Below are 26,511 nucleotides of genomic sequence, written 5' to 3' on the forward strand. Positions count from 1 at the left end.
TTGCAGTAAAACTTTTTAATGCATTTGAATTGTACACTTTGAAACACTGCATTTGAGTTTCATACTATTAAATACTATTTTATTTTCACTGTGCAAAGAAATAATTTGTGTGTTTTCACCACTTAGTTCTAAGTTATGTTTTTTACCTTTCCAGATTTATAAATCTTGAAAACTTCAAAATGTTTGTTCAATATTAGCACTTTACTGCCCACATAATGTAGTTAACTCAACTTATGTAGCAGTAATTTTTGAATAGGCTAGGCAGGTTGAAATTTAAACTAATATGGAGTTCTAAACTTCAACAGAATAGATACAAAAAATTTCAATTTCTTATTTCATACAAAATCTATGAATAGCACTTATCAATAAATCATTCTAATTAGTACTCAATTAAAACAGCAACAGAATTAGTTCAAATTATAAACAGAAATCATAGTTTCAGATCCACCTGATTGAAGTGCGATTCTAAGAAAAAATTACAGCCTAAGGTCAAATACCATGTCCACAAAGAATTTGTGAAAGATATGGATAATGTCCATTCAATTCATATTTCAGTGTGCATAGTACCTGAGTAGAAGTTACTGTGATACTATTTCCAGCATGAATACTAGTTTTTATTGTAGTTATAAAACAACATGTGGATATAACACTGAGAATGAGGGACAAAAGGAAAGATTCTGTCAATGGTAGTTCTCAGCCTTCTCTGTATGGCATCATTTGAACACAAATGCTAAAATAAATGCTGTGATACATACTGTTTCAAAGTAACATTGGAGTATATTGCTAATACCATGCACTCTTTATGTGTGATATGATAAAGTTCATTATAATGTTGAATGATGCAAGATCTTACAGAATTCAATTATGAAAAAATGGAAGAAATGCAGCATTATATGAAACATAAGAGTACATTCTTTTAATAAATATCAGTGGACCAAACTCAAACTAGCTAAAAAAATTCTGCACTATGGTACTGCTTCCACTACTCTTTACAATTAAAAATAAATAAATCATATGCAAATCAATCTCCATATTTCTGAGGCAAACAATAAGCATCACAGTGTGCATTTCCTTCCATTATTATTCAAGGCAATATGAGAACTGACAGGTTATGTGCAGTTTAAAGTTCCCTGTGCACGATGTGCTAGTGTGTAGAGTCCATTCACATTAAGCCATAGCTGATGAACTTAATGCTAGGTGTGCAGTTTCTATTCAAAATGCATTTCAAAGTTCACATGGTTCAAGAAATTTCAAAACTTAAACATCATTTTAATGTAGTACATTAAAATGCAGAGAAACCCTTTATTTCTGTAATGCATTGCTCATTATGGATATGGATAAAATCAGGCAAGATAAGATGTCCAAGTTATTCAGAACACTAATGAAACATCCAGTAATCAATTCTCTCTGAAGTTTCCTAAATCTCCTATCCTCATGCCCCTTTGAAAATAACTTTTATAAAGAATAAAGACCTTACACAGTAATGCACCATAAATATTCATATTAAAAAAAAAAAGAAAAGAAAAAATATTAGTAGCTAAAGATGAGTTATTTTTTGTATTATAGCAGAAATTAACTATCTTTTGAAAAAATACAAGATGTTTTTTCATTAGAAGAAGTATATTTGATGGATTTAATATCACCTTAATGGTATGTTAATCATACATCATTTAAAAGGCATTTCAATTTGTCCCTTCTAAAGTAATATGAAATATTCCACATAATTACATTTATTATATATTAGCTGGTCTAGCTAACCATTCAGGCTATATTTAGGAAAACTGTTTTCTATTTATCACCAAATGATCAGTATAATTTGGTGCAAAAATTGGATCTAATCAGTAGTAACACCAGAACCAATGAGATAAAATCTTTCATGGTAATAAGAGGTATTACTGAGATTATGTTCTAAAATATTTATTACAAGGGGTCCCACTTAATGAATCAACATATTTTAATCATTACAAGCTTTTGCCTCATGACAATACATTATTTAAATTTTAAAGAGATTCTAAAATTGGAAAAATGCTAAAACAACCATTACATATTAAAGTCTGGATGTACATAATCTCAGATTCTAAATTACCTATCAATAAAAATACTTTATTGAATTGAAAGGGTATTGGCTAGTTTTATTAAAGTTGTGAATCAAGTGTAACAAATGCAAACTGTGTCTGTGAAACATTTGTATCCCCACTTTGAACTCATGACTTTTGAAAGTTAATCAGGTTTATAATTTTGTATGTAGTCCTACTGTATAAGTTTGGTCAAATTTTGTCCATCCAACCTTGAAATATTCTGTGCACAAGTTGAAAAGACAGAAGTAAACCAATGTGTTCCTCTCTGCTTCAAGATGAGGCATAAAAAAATGAATATCTAAGAGGGAAAGCAGAATTTATAGCAGACATACCTGAATGGCAGTAAGAGATCTAAATATTTTATATATAAACAACAGAAAAATACAAGCAGCAAACTAACTAACTAGCACTGATATCATGTGCAGTTTTAGTTGAATAACTTTCTTACAATTTCAGAGTTAATCTATTCAACACACATGCAATCTATGCTTGTTGTTTTTACAAGAGAAATTAAACTACTTAGAATAGTAAAACAAAGAGCAGCAGCATTGATTAGTGTGGCTCATGACTTATAAAAGCTATCACTACTCCAAAAACAGAGTGAAGACAAAGACATAAATACTGGTTAATACAGTTTCTTGTGCACACTAACAGAAACATCAGCAAGTGTTCTCATGGCAGATAATTCAATCAGGTGTCTCACAGCACATATTATAAATAAACTATAGAAATTCCATTATGAAATTTCTATTAAATGTCAGTTGCTATGCAACCATATATGTATCACACTCCTTAAAGCTGATGGGTTAAAACAACAATAATAAAGAAAAAGTAAAGCAGATAATAAATATACTAAGCCTAAAAATTTAGATTTAATTACTCTAAAGTCAAACCAATTATAGTGAAGTTTCTGGTGATTCATCTATCTTTAATATTGTAAGCATTTTTTACACAACTTATAGAAACGTATTTTACAACTGTATAAAATCAAAATGTTAAGACTCCTAAACCACTAACAGATATTCTGTTTCATTACAAATTACTGAACAGCTAAAAATGCTTATATGTTAACACTTGGGTGTTTCACTGAAGTATGAATTTTAACTGGTACAAAGTACAATTTACTCTGTGTTGTAATTAAGCAACACCTTTGTATTTAATTCTGTAGTAACAAGTATACATAGCCATTACCAAAACAATTAACCAAAATCACACCACCTCAGTTTCTCTATCACTAATAAGTCTTCAGAAGGCCTAAATTTGTATCTTATAAGGTACACATGTTGTATGCTGGATTAAATTATCACAGCAATTACTTACCTATTTTATCTTCTATTAATATCATATACATACTACTTTGTTATTTTACACTGTGCACACAATTCAATTCAGATTCATTGATATTGCAACCAAACACCAAGTAAAACACTATCTTTGTATCAAACATAACTTTACAACAAGTAGTAACACTGTACCAGTATCAATGATCACATTTCTAAACCCACAACACACTATTATTTATATATTTTTTGCTTATAACTATACCCAAAATTCTATGTAATGCTACATAGTATTGTAATTTTAAGAGTCAAATAAATAAAAGTAAGAGATTTAGAAATATTCAACACTATACCATTCACCTTGCTATTTAAAATTCACACTATATTAATCTGTAGATCACACAAAAGCTGTGTACTACGTATGTTTGTATTCTATACATAGTTTCTGTCTCACAGTATGTTCTACACACACTAATATGAAAAATAAATTATCATACTCAATACAAAAAACACAAAAAATATATTATTTCTGAAAAATAGTGAACATAATCCAATTATACATATAGCTAGAAAACCTGCAAGTACAACATGAATACATAAAACAGTTTTACCAGTTCCACAAATATATACTTCTAATATTTTATAATTTAGCCTTATGAATTTAAATCTCAGTAAATTTAAAAATAAAAAAATGAACTGAAAAAATTAAAGGAATTTTGATCTTCAAGTAAGAAGTTCATCGTTCTAGTCTTGATTTTTGTATAGCTTCTTCCACTGAGTGACGAAGAGAAGATATAATACGTCTAGGATCGTCGCTAGTAGTAACTGCTGTTCCAGATACAATCATATTTGCACCAGCCTATATATAGTAAAAATGCTTTTAGTAGAAAATAATCTCATTTACACCTTTTAAATAAGTTTTTATATAATAAGTCAGTAACTATTATAACATTGAAGGACATAGTTTGCAAGTGTTAAAAAATTTAAGGTATTTTTTATCCTATGAATTAAAAAAGTGATACATTTAAACAGATCTCCAGTTGAATACTGGTAACTAAATATTCAAGTTTAGCTAAAGCTGAACATGTTGTGACCCCAAGTTGCATAAAAACAAAGATTTTATGACACTGAAAACTTAATGTAGAACACTTTAAAAATATCACTTTTTATCTAACTTACAACAATCCTGAAATATTAACACATTAAAGGTAACCACCATTGTCACTGGGCATAACACATATAGAAAAATGTGCCAGTAAATCCACTCTGTTAGGTGCATCTCACTCTTAAGCTACGCTCTTCAATGAAAAACTGAGCCTTAGCTTTTCAACCTGGTGTCCTAACTCTCTATCTATGACAATCAATATTATGATGCTGATAAGTTTGTTTGTTGTTTTCTGAATTTCGCACAAAGCTACAAGGGCTATCTGCACTATTCGTCCCTAATTTAGCAGCGTAAGACTAGAGGGATGGCAGTTAGTCATCACCACCCACTACCAAGTTTTGGGCTACTCTTTTACCAATGAATAGTGGGATTGATCATCACATTATAATGCCCCAATGGCTGAAAAAGTGAGCATGTTTGCTGCAATGGGAATGCAAATCCGTGACCCTCAGATTATGAGTTGCATGCCTTAACCCACCTGGCCATGTTGATAAGAATCAGTTCTATCTACTCTATGTAAGTAGGCACAATGGATTGATTTGATGAGTCAACAACTCATCAAATTAATGATAAAACAATCTAAATTGTCACAACTGAGAAATGAAGGCTCACCTTATCAAAGTTCTTGAATTATTATTCATTTATTTTTTTCATCTTACATGATTGTCTACTGTCACAAACAAAGAGAAAAAAATATGCAATGAACACATTTTGACCAGAAACCACTTAAATGATCTCACATCTTGTAAGGATGCAAACACAAAACAAACATTTAGACTATACAGAGAAGAATATATGTAACATACGATAATAAGAAGTTCTCATACAGAAAGAGAACAGCATACCTTAAAGTGGATTAAGAGCTAATTTCTTTCCTTTGTAAGTAAAATAAAAGATACAATGTTACTTTTCATTCAGGTTTGGAAATCATAACACCAGTAAAATGGTTGTATGGAGTATTAAATATGCTTCCAAAACCTTTCAGTTATCCATAACAAGTAATAAACATGCTTGTTTAGAAATTTTTTGCACAGTTACAGAAAGGCTATCTGCACATTACTGCTTCTAATTTTGAACTGAAAAACTAAAAGGAAGGTATCTACTCAATAGCACATACATTACATGATCAAACAGTGGTATTTAACTATCATTCTTATAGTGTATACATGGCTTAAAAAGATGAACCTTTAGATCCTGAGTCTAGGCATACTAACTACTATATGCCTAACCCACTAATAAATGTAAAAAGGAAAAAAATAATTAATTGATTGTGACCACAGTAGAAACAGTGAACAATCTCAGCAAATGCAAGAATTGGATATAGCAACAACCAAAATCATGGATGAGTTTCATGTCAAAAATTGTCACTGACTTCTTAACAGACTGCATTTATCTCTAGTCATCTAGAACCTCCTTTTCGACAGTGGGATTCTAAAAAATACATAATATTGTGAGACAGTGAGCTTCACACATTCTTCTGAGAAATTGTCACGAGAACGTGAATAACCACAAGATTTGTTTTATGGGTCATTGTCTGAGCTCTTTTAAATTCAAAGTTAAGTTGCTGTTTTTATTATATTACAAATTGAAATGTTTTCAATATAACTTAAATGGACTAATTTTATTTTATATTAAGTGTTGCAGCAGTTGTTATAAATGTATGTTCTCACATGCTGAAGTTTTCACCTATAATTTACTGGGTGTGAGTTGGCGAGTTGATGTTTTAACCACAATGGTAACAAATTTAAGATATTTTTTATTACTGTGTGAGAAAAGTCTATCTCAGTATGTACAAGTTGTTCTTTCTCTAAAATATGTCATATGGAATAGTCGTTGATGTAGGTAATCCAAGCATTATGTATTATCTCACCCAGTTTATTAATAATAAACTACAAAACTATTGTTTTATGCCAGAACAAATTAGTTATTGCTGAATTTGTAAAGTCACAAAATGAGTAATTTACAGCCTATACATCAAAATACCAGACAATCAACAATGTAAAAAAGGCATGCCAAAAGTGGAAGACCACACTCTACTCTGAAATGTCAGAATTTACATTCTGAGTACAAATACAAACTGGTTTTATCTTGCTAGTCTGAAAAATTCTTATCTTGCTGTACATCTAAGATTTGTGGTAAATAATAAGCATATGTCAGTTACTGAAGACATTATTCTTTATTTGGAAATTCATGAGTTGTCATAGTTATAAAACTGGAATCTGGAAACTGGGTGCTGTGTACCTATACATTTGCTAAGTTATAATAAGTTTATGGATGTATTTGATGGGGTACAGTAATCTTCTATGACAATTCTACTGATGTGTGTGTGTTATATGGATAATATTCTTAGAAAACTGATGAATACAACGACAATTTTATAATTTTATATCAGGTATTAACAATTTCAAGTATTAATTATATAACATCTAGCTAGCCAGTATCAAGCTGATGTAGATGAAACTGATTACAACACATGATAATACTCAATCCCATTATGCAAGTACTCCCACTGCTTACCTTGAATATCAAATTAATGAAAAAAATGGACTAGCAAGTTTGTTTTGCTCTGGGCATCAACAACATAGCATTATATGGGATCAGCCATCAAGAGTGAATTTCACATTTACTTTACTCACAAGATACACCAGACCAACAGAAAAAAAAGAATGACTGAGGAAAAGAAAAACATGATGCTAATGCAGATACTTCCAAACTCTAAGTAATGGCATTTTAAGAAACAATACTGAACAGATCTTAGATGACAGCTTAGTGGTTTGTGATTTTACAATAAAAAAATAAATTTCACTTTCATTAACACATTCACTGCCCCACTAGTAGTATTAATAATTCTAATCCTCATGCCAACAATACTTTTTTTACTTGATCCAGGTGTCTAATATTTATACAAGTAACTATAATATATTTAATTACTTCACTGAACCCATATGTAATATGTGAAACTAAAAGCATTTGCTAAATTATATATGTATAGGCTAATAATATATTGACTTCAAATTTTTTTTTATATGGATACAAGGCAAGTTTAGTTTATTACAATCCATGTGTAATGTTTGTTTTTTGAATTTCATGCAAAGCTATGTGAGGGCTGTCTGCACTAACTGTCCCTAAGTTAGCAGTGTATGACTAGAGGGAAGGCAGCTAGTTATCACCACCCAGCTGCCAACTCTTGGACTACTATACTCTTTTACCAATGAAGAGTGGGATTGATCGTCACATTATAATGCCCCCATGGGTGAAAAGGTGAGCATGTTTGGTAGGATGGGGATTCAAACCTGTGACCCTCAGATTATAAGTCGAACGCCTTAACCCATCTGGCCATGCCAGGCCCCATATGTAAAACTCTGGTCATATCCCAATTTTAATTTAAAATTCTGAATCTTAGATATTATATAAAAATAAATATATGATAAAATATTAATCTACAGTTCTGGAAGCAGAAATTATTAGATAAAAGAAGTGGATGAGTATTGACTTCAGCAACAATATACTAACTACACTGCACAATACAAGTCAAGCATAAACAGAATTTTTAAAAATATTTTATCCATGACAAACCAAGGTAAAAAAAACAAGAAAGTTTTATAATAATATTAATCACAACTCAATTCATTTTTATGTAAATTAGTCATATGATGAACTATAATGTAACCTGAAATACAAATATTTGATTATGCAACCTATGCTTGTGAATCAATATTTAACAGCAGTCACTTTTTACATGTTTACAGTTCATGACATTTCACTTCAGTATGAATAATAACCCATGAACATAAACAACAGACTACACTTAATGTTCATACTTAAAATAAAAGTGTTAACAAGTCCCTGAATTATCTCTGAAATAACTGGTCAGAGAAACACATCTTTCAAGAGTGCTCAACTTTTATTGTACAATGAGGGTTGGTTTATCATTCATTAGGCTGAAATAAGTGCTAACTGTTCCAGTATACGATAGCATAAAAAGTTGTTAAATGTAGTCTCAATAATGTGTGACATTAATGGCACCATTCAACAAAATATAAAGGCCAATATGCCTACTAACACTTGTAATACCCAGATGATATTTATGTCACCTCCATATGGGTTAAGCTTCTGCATAAAAATAAAAAAGGAGTTGGGACTGATTCACATTATTTTCCAAATGAATATATTCCTGTGTCTAGCAGTGATTCAAATCAACTGTAAATAAAAAATGTTAATCCCCATATTATATGTCCATTCAATGAATTCCTGGCATTACTGCAGGAAATATGTTAACAGGATGCAACTCATTAGGCACTTGGCTTACAAGCTGAACATCTGAAGTCTAATTGTTTGTAACTGATGGCTACAAACATCTAATTCAGTCTTGAAGCAACTACCCTATAACTGTAACAAGCTATTACTGTTATTGACCATGTGCATGTTGGGGATAATAGTTTTGCCTTATTTAAGTTTCTAAACAACTGAACCTTGGTTTACTTTGAAATACTTGTAGAACCTTTCACATCTATGTGCTGTGATTGGTTGACACCATCTAATGGCTCACCACATACGTGGAACATTCTAATATTTCATTTAAGACCTAATGGTTAATGAACAATACAGAATACTTTAAATTCTGTAAACCATTTAAGAGTGGCAACCAAAAAATTTGTTTAAAATCACTATGTATATAAGGTTGTTAACAAAAAAGGCCCATATTAAAAGCTATAATATCTTAAGACTTGTTCTAAAAAAACACAATTTCATAAAGGCACACTTAAAATAAGAAACATTATTCAGTAAAGTTTTGACATGGCATAGTGTTTCAAAACTGTTTTATATAACACACCTAAATCCCTTTTATTACAGACTAGTAATGCATTTGTGTGCTTTTTCTTTCAAAGAATTAGTGGTTGGACAACAGTGAAATTATCAATGTTTAGAGCAGACAATAACTGCAAGAGCCTGATCAGTTAAGTAAGAATTATCAAAAATATACTAAATGCTTTCTGTACAGTTTTTAAAATACTCAAATTTTTCTAAACAAAGCTTATAATTCTTAGATGTCTCTAGCATGAATTATCTCCTATGGAACATGTAGCTTTAGAGTATAATTATTCCAAGTATTGGTTTGTTCCTTGTATAATCAACCTGTATCAATATTGAATGCAATCATTTTTACAGCATACTTAAAGAGTGTCTATAAGATGCTCAATTTGCATAACAAAATCAATGATGTGACTGATATTATCTTATAACAGAGATTTTAGCCTTGTCATAATTATAATGTTATAGATTCTGTCTGTGTACTCTTTAATCATTTTGTGAAGTAAGTTAATTTTCAGAAGCTATATTTGCTAAAAAATAAACTAAGGTAACAAAACTTGTAACCAAAATACTGAAATAACATGTTTTAAGTTTTCCTGATAATAACACATGAACATATCTTTAATAACAATTTCATACATTATTTTACTTCATTAATTTGGAGTTTCAGTCATTTTAATAAACAATTAATTAATACATTCCTGTTCACCTGATAAAAATATCATAAAAATATTGGTATAATTATTAAGCCTAAACTCATATCTATCATTGATAAAGATTTTTGTTACTGATCTGAGTTAACTTTAAAAAAATATTTGAATAAAAGAGCACAATTATTTCTGTTCAAGATATTATTACCAGTAGTAGTAACAGTGGAATTTTGTTATTTATACATGAGAGGTAATGAGTTAAATTAGTGGACATCATTTACACGAGGAAAAGATAGAAAAAAAGAATAATTTGTGAAGTGAAATCTGCCAGGAATTAATTAGGGAGTTTTGAAAGCTATTTTGTCAAATACACATAACCATGTTCTTTATTTTATACCATACAATTTTACTCATGTCACTAAGCCTAGTTTCTTCGATATTAATCTGTACTTTAAGAATTGTAGACATTTTTTAATATGGAGAATTTCATTTATGGAACATTTACAAATTCAACTTTACATATTCATGCAAAAATAATAATTACCTCAGCACACAGATCAATTGTATTTGGTCCAACTCCTCCATCAACTTCAATGTCTAAATCAGGAAATTTGGATCTCAACAACTGGATCTATCAAGTAAGATATTCAATATTCAAGGCTACTTGGTTATTTCTATTTAAGGTAATATTGACAAGTAAAAGAGAGAGTTATTTTCTCTTTAAATAGAATGTTTCAGTAAATATACATCTTGTCCAAATACAGCCTCTGACTATGTGATTAATATTTTATCCATACATTATAAGTGTTCATATAAATTTTGTCTATAAGTAACTTTAAAACAAATGAAAAATAGAAACTTAAAGGCTATAATGTGTGAGGAGGTTATATTCAAATTTATAACCTCTGGTGCATTTTCTTGTTAAACTTTTAAATATACTTTCATAATGCTTTTATTTAAGAAGATTAATATAAACACATACATCATTTCATTAAATTATTCTTTTGATTGTTGTAAAAATTTACATATTACTTAATGCAAAAAAAAGTGTTTTGACAACTTGCTATTTACAAAATTTGCTAAAAGTTAAAATACTAGGCATATTCAATGATTTTGCTGTTGGAAGTATTTTAATTTGATTTATTTTTGTGCATATTTAGACTTTGAATAAGCCAAAAAGGAGATAGTCAAATAAGGATTAAAGTAATGAGAAAATAGAGAGCTTTATGACTGAGAGGCAGTTAAAGTGAGGACTTTTAGAATGTAAAGTGATCCATATATATATAAAATTCAACTGATATAATATTACTTGTGAGTACAGATTTCATAGTATTATGTAAAATAAATAAATCAAAATTGTAGTTAAATTGATTAATATCACAAAACAATAATCACCTAATTGAAATTTATGCTTCTGATTATTCTGATTATCTGAGTATTCAAGATATTGTCATTATTATTGTTTTCATTACTGATTTGTATATAAGGTTATTAACTGATTAGTGTCACGACCCAACAAAAATAACCAACTGACTAAAATCAGTGTTTCTAATCATTACTAATTTTGGTTAATCCAAATATCCAAACCTGATCTGAAAATAACTTGATTTGTTGAATGTAATCCATTTATTAATCCAACAATTAAATGACTGTTAAATTCCTCTACTTGCTCAGTTCTATTTTATAGTATCATCAAATAGATAAGTTACAAAACAATATTTGAAGACACACATTTCTTCTGAAGTAAAATGGAAATCAAGTTATAAAACTGCTATTTTTTGTTTTAAATCATTGATCTTGTTTATTTTACTTCACTTCTCAAGAAGAAAGATCCACTTTACAAAAACAATCAAGTAATCAGGTTCTTCTGGTAAAGCTCTAAAACTTAGTAGACCAAGTGATAACTAACTCTGAATTTTATTGGACAAAGATTATGTTTCTGATACTTGGGAAGAAGTGAAGCTTCATTTGATCATCTTGTTAAGTTTATAAAATTCTGTGCAAGAAAGTGCACTTTAACTGAACATTTACTGAGTCAACTTCTATCTATTAAAAATTGAGCAAGCTATCTTAATTCTAACATAATCTAACAGACGGTATCCTACGAAAAAAAAAACTTTACGTAACCAACAAAATTATGGACCCATAAGTAGTGTTGGTTCATAAACAGTTTATAAAACTGTGTTCAAAAGCAAATGGGTCATCTATCCAGTTGTGAATGCTAGGTTTAAATATTTCATTAAGTGATAATACAATTACAATGTATATAAAGCATGTACAGAACTATGTGTAGATTACTGTTGAGTAAATTACATAAACATAATGAGGTTACAATCCCACCTTACATTTAAATTATTTTAAAATTCAAGACTTTCAGTTACTCTATGTTATTCATAATTTTTTTTGTATGCAAAGCTTACACAATATAAAAATTTTAAGTCATCTCCCTCTGTAAATACATTCATATTTGGCAGTATTTACTGCAGTAAACTAATCAGAGTATTTAGTTGGTCTTGCATGTTTCTAGATATTTTCAATTTCTTTTTATAATTGGTGTCAATTTTTATTTCTTTATTCCTTGCAATAGTAATTTTTTACTTCAACCACTTATTCACACCAGCTGTTTTTAAGAAACATCTTTTACAATAAAGAATTATTAATGCCAAAACACATACTATATCTATGTGTTTCCTTTTACTTCCTTCTCTTCTTTATATACTTAAGCTGTCTATTTTAATCATACATAGACTTAGTGATTCACCCAGTGACCATAAACTTCAGTTTTAACTTTCTTTTTTTTACAAAGAAAAATTTAGCAGCTGTTAACTGTAGTCGTGTACTAATAAAACACGAAGACCAAGTTGAAATTAGCTATAGTTTGCTTAGTGATTCACTCTGGTTCATGATACAACTTAGAATTCAAGCACATTGTTTCTTTCAAATTATTCTGCATGAAAGACAAAAAACGATTTTCAGGCCTTGTAGTGTAAAGGTCAAAGCACTAAATAAAACAAGTAGTTTTAATAATAATGCTAGTTAAAATAATAGGTCATTTTTTTTACTAATATATTAGTTGACAGTGGGACTAACAATATGGCTTTTATACCAGACTTCAACCAAATTAATATTTTTTCTAGTGAAGGATTACATTTCATTCAGTTAATATAACAGTATTGAATAAACAAAATTGTTTCATCTCATTTTTCTAAAATTGAAATTTAAACCTCAACTTTCTTGAGTAATTCTTTTTCAAATATTAATCTATCTTTAAACTTCTCACATGAACATGAAAGTTTGAATTCAACTGAAATTTAAATTACTTATAAATGACGAAAAATTATTTGAAGTGATTACCAAGAAAATGTTATATACATCAGGCTTAAAAAGTATATAAATATTACCAATATAAACTTTAGATAATTAAAAAATAAGACATTCAAATACATCAAATTTGCAAATTTTCCTATACATACGATACCAGAGGAAATACTGAAATGTACTTACATAAATTACTTTAAAATAAAAAAAAAGAAAACCTAACTGTCCAATGAGTTTTATCATTATGTTAGTGTGAATACTACATATACACACTTGCTGTTTCCATTGTTACATGTATAAGATATGAGATTAGTACCATAAAATGTAAATGAGTATTTATATATATATTTATTTACTCTGCAAGAAGTTCAATAAGATAGGGAAATGATACAGATACACACATACAAACACACATGAAAATTCAAGCAAGCTAAGCATGTTATTAAGTAGAAAACTCAGAAAAAAAAACAAACTTTGTCATGAATATAAATAACCACTCCTAATAAAGATAATCTGGACCTCTTGAATAAAATTATAACATTGTTCATAAAAAAAAATAAACTGCAAGCAGCTGTTAACTGTTATTTACTCTGTTGGAGGATTCATTATAGCATATAATTTAATCTAATATATAATATCATCTGGCTCTCCAGATATACAATGTTGGAGAGCCAGATGATATTTAATGAAGGAATGGGAGTAATTTATAAAATAATTACACAAACAAAAAAAAACTACATGAATGAAATACTTTACTACGTACATGTACTTCAAAAGAAAAAGTATCAAGTACACTATACTGTAAGTGGAATTTTTATACAGATTATATATATTTTTCATGGAGAGCTGATGGACAACTGACAAAAAAATTTAATCCTTCAACAATAAACAGATCATCATAATCTCAGTGAATTTAGAAATATGGAGTCAATGATCTTAAAGAAACTGTGGGACAAATCCAAAATAATATCCATGCTGAATGAAACCCAAAGTAGAATCATGCAAGTGTTTGATAATAATGAACATCGATAAAATACAAACCTTGAGAAACACCCCAATTCAGAAAAACATTTCTATGAATAATTTTATAAAGGAAGGTTTAACTTTTTTTGGGAAATAAGAAACATTAATGCTAATAACTTAACTGCAGTTGCATACTAATAAAACATAATGAAAACTGGTAGACCAAGATTAATTTATTTATAATTTTACCTGAACATATCAGTGTACATTAAATAATACCAAATAAAGAATTCAAAGTTTCCAAATTCTGCTACACATAGCAATCTATGTTTTGCATTCAATGTAGTGCATGTTTTAAAACCAATATGACATTCAAAACATAGGAAATGTTTTATTGTATGTACACATTTAAATGAGTTACCTACACTTAGAACATGTATGGAGATTAATAGACATCATATTTTATAAATTGGAAAATTCAAAACACTTCAAGTTTGCACATTAGTGGATTAAGAGTAAATATAAAACCATTTTACAACTACTGTTTATGACAGTTATCTACTTATAACTTATACAATACCATATTCCAAAGAGAATATACTTAATTTGTTTTTACTTTATATGTGTATAAATCCAATGATACTGCTATTTGTCCTGCTTATTCCCTAATGCAGAAAACTAAACAATCTTCAATCAATGACCATGAACTTCAGTTTTAACTTCTTTTTTGTTCTTATGAGGAAAAATACAAAATAAATTTAGCAAAATGTTTGAAACACAAAAAAACCATAATAAATAAGCATCAGACATACCGTAAATGTTTCATTTGCAATTCTATAACAGGCAAAAATATGCCAATAAAAGCAATAATGAGATCAAAAAGTCTGATTTTTTTTAATAACTTAAGCACATACACAACATCTTTGTTTGATACACATTCATTTTAAATTTCTTAATAGACCAAAAAATATCTTTTATTGTTTTGGATGATAAAACTCAGAGCATGATATATTAATGTACAAAATGTTCTTCGGCTACAAATCAATGACGTTCCATTATATGTATGTTCTATGTAGCTTTTACATCAAAAAAGTTGTAAATTACTGCACATTATTCATCCTCAGTTATCTTATATTACTATATAATAAAAAGAAAGTCTAATCTGAACATTATAATCAGCATGCTTTTATTGTACAATGAAAATAATATTTGCAGTGTGATGTTAGCATTTTTTAGTATTCATGGTCAAATGCTGGCAAATATTAAATAACTAATTTTTAATTAATTTCAGTAAAACAATTTTTCTAAAGTCAATATAAAATGTACCATAAAACTGTTATCAACAAAAATAGGATAATCCCATGATTTTTGAGATGTGCCATTTTTAGAGCAAAAAGCAATTTGGGAAATAGATATCTGGTTATGAGCCACACCTAACACAAAATAATCAGTCCACAGGTTTACAGCTCACTGAACTTAGACTGGATGTGTTGAAGGGTGCAACAAAATATTAAATTACAGCATATGATATACACACATACACTTAGAATAAAAGTGGTTTAGATATATAACATACAAGGATAGTTATATTTCTTGATATGTATGAAATATAATACAGTTTAAAATAAAGGATTATTACTATTTTAAATAATCTCTTTCAAGAAGTTCTTGTTTATATTTTATAGTGTATCTCTTCACAATAACAGAATATTTTCAAAACAATGTGTTCAACTCCATCTTTATTCACAAAAAATTAAGCTGTTACATTATCACATAAGCAGTTACAAGTTTTTGCAACTGCATATTTACTGTTGCATAATGCATATGACAAAGATAAGATTTTAACAGTCTAATGGTTTAATAGGTTCTTGGCCTGTTAAGAGTTAAAATGTTTGAAATTTGTTTAAATACATCCTTGTTAAAGCTATGTTTCTATTAAAAACACTTCTCATAAAACACATTTGTGTAAATTTATATTTATTATATATCAACACTTTAAATATTTCACTGTTAATTTGTCAACTGATGGCTAATATTTGAAGCTGAGACAGTTTAACTAAAGTTTATTGACAATGTATCAACATATATTGTCATAACCATACCTTGGGCATCATATCTTTCATAAAACTCTGTCCTCCAAATCCTGGTTCTACTGTCATTATTAGCACCATGTCAACTTTGTCAACAAATGGGAGCACAGATTCCACACAAGTTCCTGGCTTTATTGCAATGCCAACCTATGATTTATAGTTTCTTTATCAATGCAAAATCTATTAATTTTTATTCATTTACTTAATATACTGATTGTAATAACATTGTAGACAAAGAACTATTACAGATTCTAGACATATACTCATGCTACACCATTAATAAACAACTCCTAAGTAACTCCATGTTTTATGTACCGTGCAGTGAAAGCACATTTCACACTTCATGGAGAGGTGAACATGAATAAATGCAGTTTGGGCAAGTGAAAATTCTCATGCTTATGTCAATGAATTTCTAGTTTCTCCTAAAATGACTGTCTGGTGTGGATCAACTGCTCAATCTTTTTGAAGAAGTTAGGCCTAATGGTTCACAGACTTAAACTATTATAAGGTAACTATTATAATTTTCTTTTGGAAACACTCATACCAGTTGTTAAGATTATGGTGTGTCTGAAATAACTATTTTTATGCAGCCCTAGGCAACCTAACATCACACTGCTTTGAAAGCACCTGCTTAGAGGAACATTTGGTAAAGTTAAGATTATCAATAGACATTCTAAAGTGCAGTGGTCACCCTGATCACTTAACCTCAACCAAGTAGATTACTTGCTATTGAGTTACCTGAAGGCTATTGTTTACCCAAGTGCTAATCAATCACTATACATACTGTTGAATCAATTCAATGTAGAGTTGTTTGCATTCCTCAAGATAAGATGCAACTGTCTTCTTTCAATGTTCTTCCTCAACTGGATACTGTAGTTATGAATGAGGAAGATCACATTGCACATGTGATGTAGAAATGTGCTTCCCAGTGGCAACATTTATGAATATATTTTTAACAGCTCACGTTGTCTCCTGTGTTCTCCCAAATTTCTGACATGTTGCAACATTTCCCAGATACATTTATGACTCTTTAAAGTGGCTAAAAGATGTTACAATATCCTTTTATACACTAAATGTAACACTTCATGTACTATTTTGTATAATGTTTTATAATATTACTGTTTCCTTGTCATCAGTAGCCTATAAAGCAGTTCACAGTTATGAAAGACAGCTGATACGCCACCTTGTTTTATCTTTAAATAGTTGTTTTCTTAAAATCTATTCAATTGTCAAAGTGCTTTGTATTAATAAATAAATATAAATGAGCTAAATGGTACCTCCTTTATACATTTACATAAAAAAGAGCAATATGTTTTCTCTCTGCTAATAAATTAGTACTTTTACATTGCACATGCAGTTGCTATCCAGAAAGTGCAAAGACGTGAACATATAATAAAATAATTTATAGATATCATAATGACAGTTTTTGTGAAGACAAAAGGAAAAATACAACTAGAAGCTTTTACAAACAAATCTGCATAGCACATTTACATTTGGAAAATAATAATTTGTGATAGCACTTCTAAATATCAGTGTAGTATGTAGATTAGCTAAGTTCCACATGACTGTAAAAACTTAATTTGATTCTGATTCTTTTATGTTCAAAAGAAAACAAGTCTTTAAGCCTCTATTAAGAGTTCAGTTTTTAAGTCAGATATTGTTTTAGCAGCCTATCTCAGTAATATTAGCAGCATTAGAATATCCTTCCTATATCAAGAGGTTAAACAGCACACAATTTTCAAGAGAAACAACAACTATTATTCTCAAATCTCAAAATTTCCAGAGTTATTGAATTTTATAAATTCTATTCACCGATTAAATACACCCAGATTTAATGCTTTATCCCAAATTACACCTGCATATAAGTTCCTACCTTTCTGATAGCAATACTAATGTTTCTTTTACATACACGTGAACGAACCAAGTCTTTGCTAAAACTTCACAGTCCAAACAAATCACTTTCAGTATGTTTTACTTAGTCAAAGCTCATTTTCCATATTCTTATGTTGAAAATTCCTTAATGAATTAAACATTGTCCATAACATCAACTGTTTCTCACATACTCAGTATCACCAGTGAAAAAAACAACAAAAAAAAAACTCCTAAGTTATTATTACAATGAAGATTATGTGTGTGTGTGTGTGTTTATGCATGGAAAAACATACCACAAGTGAATCTCACAAGTAATTCCATCCTTGTAATGAACAATAACCATTTCTCATTATTACTAGCTATTCAACACCAAATCACTTTACTATTAATTTTTCCAAAACTTTTCAAACAAACTAATTCCTTTTATCAGATTTTTAAAACGCAAAACAATCTTCACTGGACATATAATATAGCAGAGTTTCTCAACCTTTTGCACATCAAGCCCCATTTAGTTATTTGTAGCCTGTAACTCATTAGTTTTGGAAAGTCATAGTTTTGCTATACTATGGTGGTCCACAATTATATATTTTCTGGCTTACAGGTTAAAAATCATTGTATTAGGCTACCCTTGCTATAATAATAAAAAAAAAAAGACTTTACAGAAGGGTTCCAGGAATGTGAACCCAAAAAGGAGTCAGTACATGCCACATAATTCAGGGAATGAACCCAACAAAGAAGCCAATCAGGATCAGAATGGGAATACAAGTGGGAGATGAATAAAAAAACATATATAGATGTAAAAGCCAAATAACATTACTGGATAACAGAAGTCTTATGGAGAAGGAACAAACTGGATATATGACTTTATAAGTGGAATGGTAAAGTATTCTGATAACATTAAAAACATAAATAACTAACTGATCATATCCACAAGCTAGAAGAAAAAAGAAAACATGTAATATACTACATACATGATACAACTATAAAAAAAGGTGTGGAAGGTGTAAAGTTGTCAAGTGTGACAGACCAAATTTCCTCCCCCTATAATTTAGTTTTGTTTACAAAAATGTATTTCAATGCATTTTTGTTTCTATTTTGGTAAAAAACTACTCCATACATAATACCTCAAGTTTAAAAAACAAAAGAGTTTATATTATAGAAGGACAATGAACTGAAAAAAAACTATGATAATTTATAATCCAAGAGTCTTTTGTCTTTAGTTAGAATTTTTTATGACTGAAAAACTGTTAAAATTAAGAATGTAAATTAGTAATAAATATTTATTTTACAACATCTGTTTCTCAGCACTATCATAAACAAAAATTAAATGTATAATCCATACTCTCATATCAGTCTCTCTTATTTGGCGAATGAGTTCAAGAGCATCTTCTGCTGCCTCTAGATGGAAAGTATACTGATTAGCCCCTGCTTCTGCTATGGGATTGATCCACTGAAAGAAAGGAAAAAACATTATGAAAAAAGAAGGTATGTAATAGTTCAGATATTAAATCATAATGGTGGGTACACTTTAAACACACTTATCCAAGTGTTTTCTAAAATATGTCTATTTGATGGAAGTGAATAAATAACAACAAAAACAAAAAATATCAAACTTTTATTATAACAGCTATCAAAATGGTTTCCTGATCATCATGAAATTGACATCCCAAAATTTATATAATAAAAAGTGTTTGGGATTTTCAAGGTTATTTGTAAAACTAGGGTTTGTGGATGAGGACTTAAAAAAAAAAGGAGATTCAGACTTGCTGGATATTCTGCATATATACTGAGAACAGAAAAAAGATGTATATTTCTCAGTGTTCCCACCCATTCACATGGTAACTAGGGCAAACATTTTCCATTGTCATTCACAGTTGTTGTATGTGATATATGGAAGTGAAATGAGTTGGAAGGTATTTACTGGCATCCCACCTAATGTAGATATGTGGTTTAGCTTAATGTTTTCAAACTTAACCCTTCAGTAACCAAGAAGATACCAAAGGGATATGTATGTTAACTGCATGCCGACTGTACCCACATCACTTGAGCAGTGAGTAGTAGCTCTAATTACTGTGTAAATATGCTTGATGTGTTTAACTCTGCTTAGAAAATAGTGAAAGTGAGTTAAGTGGTGTTTAAACATGTAATGGTCAAGAGAAAATGAGACAAAAAGATGCTAGCTCTCCATCTACTGTCAAGATGATAAACCTAGAATCAATAGAAGAAGATGTAAATATCATTGACTATGGGAAACATTTGTCCCAATCACAATGTGAGGGGATGGGAGCACTTGGAAGCGTACCTCTCAACCGTAGTGGGTGGGTTACAATGGTTCCAAAGTTCATAAAAAAGAAAAACTTGTTTTTACAATTTGAAAAGTTTTATGGGTAATGATCTGTTACTTTACATTACAAAACAAAATTTTTTGTCAGTCTTACCATTGCTAAGCTCCTAGTTTTAACATGCAAGAAATATACGAAGTATGTATATTTTATGTAACAATGAGTATTTCAGTTTACTTCATATCAATATGTACATTTTACACAAGACAGAAACATTTATAACTATTTATAGATAACAGCAGATATGGTTTGTTAATTTGTTCATGAGCAAGTTTTATGCTTGTATAGTTTCTACATGTACAAGCACATGAATAAATAATTTATCACACTACTTAAATCACTTTGCTTATTTATTTCATAATCATTCACATACAATGAATAAATTTTTTTATCTTTTTACATACAAGCAAGCAAACAGTTCAACTTAAGAAAGAAATTCAGTTTCTGGTCTTCAACAATCACATACATGTAGCTAAATTTTTAATTTGAAACAAAATAAGTTTAATAAATAGAAACTGTGCTATCAAAATCAAATCTTAGCATAATACATAAGACCTTGTATACTTCAGTTGCATATAAATATAATAATTGCCAAATTAATAATTGAACATTTGAGGTCATCTTCACCTGTAAAAACAATAAACAGGTTAAATGGACCCCTTATCTACATCCTGTATCTTGCCAAATATTTCATAAGCCTTCTGAGCTGTAATAATAGCTTTTCTTACTTATTTCATACATGATTTAAGCATGCATCCCTCAGTAACATCAAGTTTCATAGTATCTTAAGCTACAAATTTTGATTTATTTGTACTTCTATTTTATTTATTCAGTAACAAAAAGGCTGTATGTTGAAACATAAATGTTAGGTAAATATCCAGCTAACTTAATCAAACTAATGAGTATTCCAAATTTTATCATTTTTTTTCATTTAGATTATCCAATCAATATTTCTCTCTCCCAAGATATATTCAAATTTTCTAAATGTTAGCATTATTTAAAATCAAGGGCATAAATGAATCTTAACATTCCACAGTAACAGCTTGTTTCACTAGATACATCAAAAGCAACAGTTAAAATGTAGAGTATTCAAATGCTTTCACATAATGCTATTTCTCACCATTTTCTTCTGAATGATTAACAATGCTTCCATGGAACAAGTTACTACACAGAATTTCACAATCTAATCCTGCTCACTTCCTGTCTTGCCATTTCTGAGATATGCTAGCTTTAAAATTACTGATATTCAAAATCTTGCTGTAGGAGTGTGTGTGTGTGTTTTCTTATAGCAAAGCCACATTGGGTTACTTGCTGAGTCCACCAAGGGGTATTGAACCCCTAATGTTAGTATTGTAAATCTGTAGAGTTAACACTGTACCAGCAAAAAACTGTAGGAGTGTATCACAACTTAATACAATGTAAAAAAACAAAACAGTTAGCATCCCAACCCTTCTGCAGTTCCCATTCTCCATTTTGTTCTTTTTTTTATCATGAAAGGAGACTTTGAATAAAAATCAAGATGAACATAGTTGATTCATTTTGATTTTTTCCTTTGTCATAAATTCAGTATTTTTTGATTAAACAATGAAACAAAGACTTCTGTTTGACATGAAACTTTTGAAAACAAACAATAATCATGAAACAAGTGGTGCCAACTTTCTTTTAAAGAGGTAATTTAAAAAATAATAAAAATTAGTATATCTTATCTTTTTTTTGAAAACTCAAGGCATTAAATATGCTTTTTTACCAGGCCCAAATATTCTAATCTAGAAAGTATAATACGCTGTTCTGTAAGAAACAACTATATCACATTGGTCTTTCAACAGCACAAATTTTTGTATTCTTTAATATTTTCCCACTTAAATTTTCAGACGTAAACAAATAATGGCCTGTACTTGGTGAAAAAGATATTACATTTGTATATCTGTTTACTATTAAGTTTATATTTGAGTCATTGTGTCGAAGTGTCATACGTACTATAAATACATGTTACAACGCAACGTTAACAAATTATACATGTCGCATGGCGACAGTCATGCCTACGTAACCTGATTCACACTGACCAGGCTACAGTAAAACTGTCAGTATACAACTGTTTGTTTACATTTATATACTACTATTATTATTGTTAACGTTCATATCATGTTTTAAATTCATTCATAATTAAGCCATACTTTAACGTTTATGTACTTACCTTATCTGGTTTAGCAACCATCATATGCATATCAAAAAATGCTTCGGGTATTTTTCGTCGCAAGCACTTTACAACAGGATGACCAAATGTCAAATTTGGAACAAAATGCCCATCCATAACGTCTAGATGAAGGTAGTCTGCTCCATTGTCTAATAATTTCTGTGATTCCGAAAACAGATCTGATAAATCAGCATTCAATATCGATGGTCCAATTTTACACATTAGGCCATCACTTCCAGTTCTCATACCATGAGAAACCATTTTCAATCAGAGTTACACTTAGAAGAAAATTTAAAAGTTATTTAAACTGTTAAAAATCACAACTTAAATAAATTTTCTATAACTGTTAGTACCATAAAAATGTTACACTGATGTACTTACAAAAATCTCCTTTAGTTTAGGAGTGTACTATAAACACTACGATTGGTTCACTCATTAAAACAACCTTGGTAGAAAAAGAAAATTAGCGATATCACCATTCTGCGCGATCTCTCTGACATCTAACTGCCACAAGTGGAATTATCGTTTGCAAAGATGTCAATCATGTCGCACAAACTACTCTAAAATAAAAATACTTTGCCAAATAGTTAGTTGTCAGAAAATAAGTGGGCTCAAAATATTAAATTATTTTAATGCTTTTAGATTAATGACGGTCATTGAATGTCATTATTTCAAATATTTCCAAAATATATAAATACTTGTCTATTACACTAAAGTTTGTTGTAAGTATCGCAATTTGTGCCCTTATGATCAGGAATAAATAACATATTTTCGTTTCCATATTCTTGTAATATGAGCCTAATTTTGGCAGTTCTGAATTGATTTTAATAAATATCCAATTAGTTAGTTAAATTAAGTACAATCACCCAGAAATAACCAAATGTTAATATACTGTTATAAAATACTCTACTGCCGGAATGGTTCATTTAGATTATTTTATAAAATCAGTGCTTAGTTTAATCCATGTAATGATAACAAATTTATAAGATTATTTTTAATTTATCGTTTGCTACAAATTACTTTCACTTATAGGCCTAACTTCACAAATAAACCTTCTTGTTAAATTTCCTTTTGTTTGTTTGTTTTTGAATTTCGCACAAAGCTACTCGAGGGCTATCTGTGCTAGCCGTCCCTAATTTAGCAGTGTAAGACTAGAGGGAAGGCAGCTAGTTATCACCACCCACCGCCAACTCTTGAGCTACTCTTTTACCAACGAATAGTGGGATTGACCGTCACTAAATAACGCCCCCACGGCTGAAAAGGCGAGCATGTTTGGCGCGACCGGGATGCAAGCCCGCGACCGTCAGATTACGAGTCGCACGCCTTAACACGCTTGGCCATACCGGGCCGTTTCCTTTTGTTAACTGATCGATAACAAGGCATGTCAGTATACTGAGTAACTGCGTAAGCGTGATAACGGTAACTGTTAACAATTAATTACTCAGCAGATAGCCCAATGTGGTTTTGCTATAAGAAAAACACACAAACAGTTAATGAAATTACTTATTAATTGTTCGATCATTCACTGATTAATGTATTTATACAGATTCTTATTCCTACATATCACTCAAAATTTCAATATTGTAATGTTAATTAAACTTCAAGACATTTCGTCATGTGCTCTATATACGGCAAACAAACATCTGAATTAAAATATTAAAAATTTCACTCACACCAACATTAATTGAAATAATACAACTACAAAAAGGAATAAACCTCTCAAAGTTAAATAAAGAACAACATTAATGATGGCTTTAAAGTATCCTTTAAATTTACAACTTTTTTGAATGGTGTTTCTCCATAAGACATCTTAAAATAACCGAAGTCAAAGAAAACAATGTGATATAGCATACGGAAGGAAGGGATATAAATTAACAATTAATGAGAAAGTAATGCACCTCCTTCTGCTAAAATAGAATAGTATAAAAAGTACTATATTACAAACATCAATGTATGTGATAACGCGTGTACGTAGCAGGAAAAATGATACAGAAATTTGCGACAATGAATTTATGTGGATACACATAATTCACTCTTTACGGCCAGGTGGTTAAGACACTCAACTCGTGATCCGAGGGACGCGGGTTGGAATCCTCCCCACACCAAACATGCTCGTCCTTTCAGCCATGTGGGCGTTATAATGTTACATTCAATCCGACTGTTCATTGGTAAAAGAGTAGCCCAAGAGTTGGCGGTGGGTGGTGGCAACTAGCTGCATTCCCTCTAGTCTTACTCTGCTAAATTAGGGACGGCTGGTGCAGATAGCCCTTGTGTAGCTTTATGCGAAATTCAAAACGAACAAACAAACACTCTTTACGGGCTCAAACTGGATGATACTAGATAGTTTTTGTCACTGAAATATAGTTTATTTGTTGATAATTTTGGCAGTAGATTCATCCTTAAGATACTAATGCTTGGACCTAGATCAAAAACAATTACTTTCGTTTAACACTCTGGCAGTGGTTCTGTGGAAGTAAAATGTCTCCTGTGCTTGTTACACATTATAAAATAACCACATTTTTAAATTCTAGGTTAACAATATACATTAGTGTTTTTTTTTTATTTTACTAAAGTTTAGCCACATAAAACAATATGTTTATGTACTTTTTATCAGTAAATACTGACGGTAAAATTTTTATATTTAATATTTTTCTTCACATCACTGTACTAATAACTGCATAAAGGATACTTCACTTAAAATATTTAAAACACTCTTAATAAACAATATAACAATTGATGGTGCTATCAAAAACCATTTTTCTCAGTTTAGTCACTAACAGGCGGCGTAAATAATGCTTCCAGGTATCTAGTAAATGTTACTGGAGAAAAGAAATATATTATTCATAGTAACGAAGTTACCTGTTTACAATATACAGTAAAACAAACTTGCATCATTATGTTTTTGACATTTTGTTTAAGTATCACAAACATAAATCAAATTTACCTTTTATAACGCGTTGTGCAGGCGAACACGATCGGTATGAACAAATGAAAAAACCTGCGTTACAATAAAACTCTACAATTACCACAAACTTTGCACCTGTCCCAGTCTATTCATTTTTCGCCAGGAACCATGTTGAAGGCTGTTACATAAATTTGATGATACAGCTAGACAGGACAATCTTCTAATGGGTAAATGATGGTAGTCAGAAAGTTAAATCATTGTAAGTTTTTTTAAAAAATGATATTAAAGATATTCGATTACATATTTAAAAACTGCTGGTATGGGTAGAGAAGGCATTAGTAGAAGAGCGAACAACGTTTCGACCTTTTGCGGTTGTTACAAATGAAGTTCAGTCAAATTGGATTAATGTTATAAATGAGGTACCTTAAAGCTCAGACTTAGGACCTTTGCTTTTTTTATTTTCAGCAATGACATAGATGAAGAAATGGTCAATAAATTATTTAAATTTGCTATTAAAGGTCTTGGGTGTTGCTAGCTGTGAAGAGAATGCTGTTGATTTAAAAAAATGATTTGGATCATTTAGTGAGTTGGGAATAACCATAACAGTGACATGTTTGCTTTGAATTTCGTGCAAAGCTACTCGAGGGCTATCTGCACTAGCCGTCCCTAATTTAGCAGTGTAAGACTAGAGGGAAGACAGCTAGTCATCACCACCCATCGCCAACTCTTGTACCAACGAATTGTGGGATTGACTGTCACTTTATAATGCCCCCACGACTGAAAGGGCGAGTATGTTTGGTACGACCGGGATTCGAACCCGCGACACTCAGATTACGAGTCGA

At 30.1% G+C, this 26,511-nt stretch overlaps 1 protein-coding gene across 1 annotated transcript; it reads right to left on the reverse strand.

Annotated features, from left to right (window-relative positions):
- Nucleotides 1–23,265, reverse strand: Rpe (ribulose-phosphate 3-epimerase). The gene is made up of 5 exons (XM_076475700.1): nucleotides 22,765–23,265; nucleotides 19,571–19,678; nucleotides 16,369–16,503; nucleotides 10,530–10,616; nucleotides 1–4,217 (listed from the first exon to the last, which is right to left on the reverse strand). Exons 1-5 carry the CDS (start codon nucleotides 23,023–23,025, stop codon nucleotides 4,095–4,097), a joined length of 714 nt encoding a protein of 237 aa, XP_076331815.1. The 5' UTR covers nucleotides 23,026–23,265; the 3' UTR covers nucleotides 1–4,094.
- Between the last annotated feature and the right edge of the window lie 3,246 nt (nucleotides 23,266–26,511).

The sequence above is a fragment of the Tachypleus tridentatus genome, chromosome 13 (assembly GCF_004210375.1).
Source record: "Tachypleus tridentatus isolate NWPU-2018 chromosome 13, ASM421037v1, whole genome shotgun sequence".
Taxonomy (NCBI): Eukaryota; Metazoa; Arthropoda; class Merostomata; order Xiphosura; family Limulidae; genus Tachypleus; species Tachypleus tridentatus.

Bases quoted from the DNA above. Each gene is read 5' to 3' on its own strand.
- Rpe (XM_076475700.1), bottom strand. From the start codon at position 23,025: ATGGTTTCTCATGGTATGAGAACTGGAAGTGATGGCCTAATGTGTAAA. The intron at 16,504-19,570 runs GTATGGATTATA...TATAAATCATAG, and splicing joins TAAGAGAGACTGATATGAGA to GTTGGCATTGCAATAAAGCC. The intron at 10,617-16,368 runs GTATGGTTATGA...CTTACTTGATAG, and splicing joins TGAAAGATATGATGCCCAAG to ATCCAGTTGTTGAGATCCAA.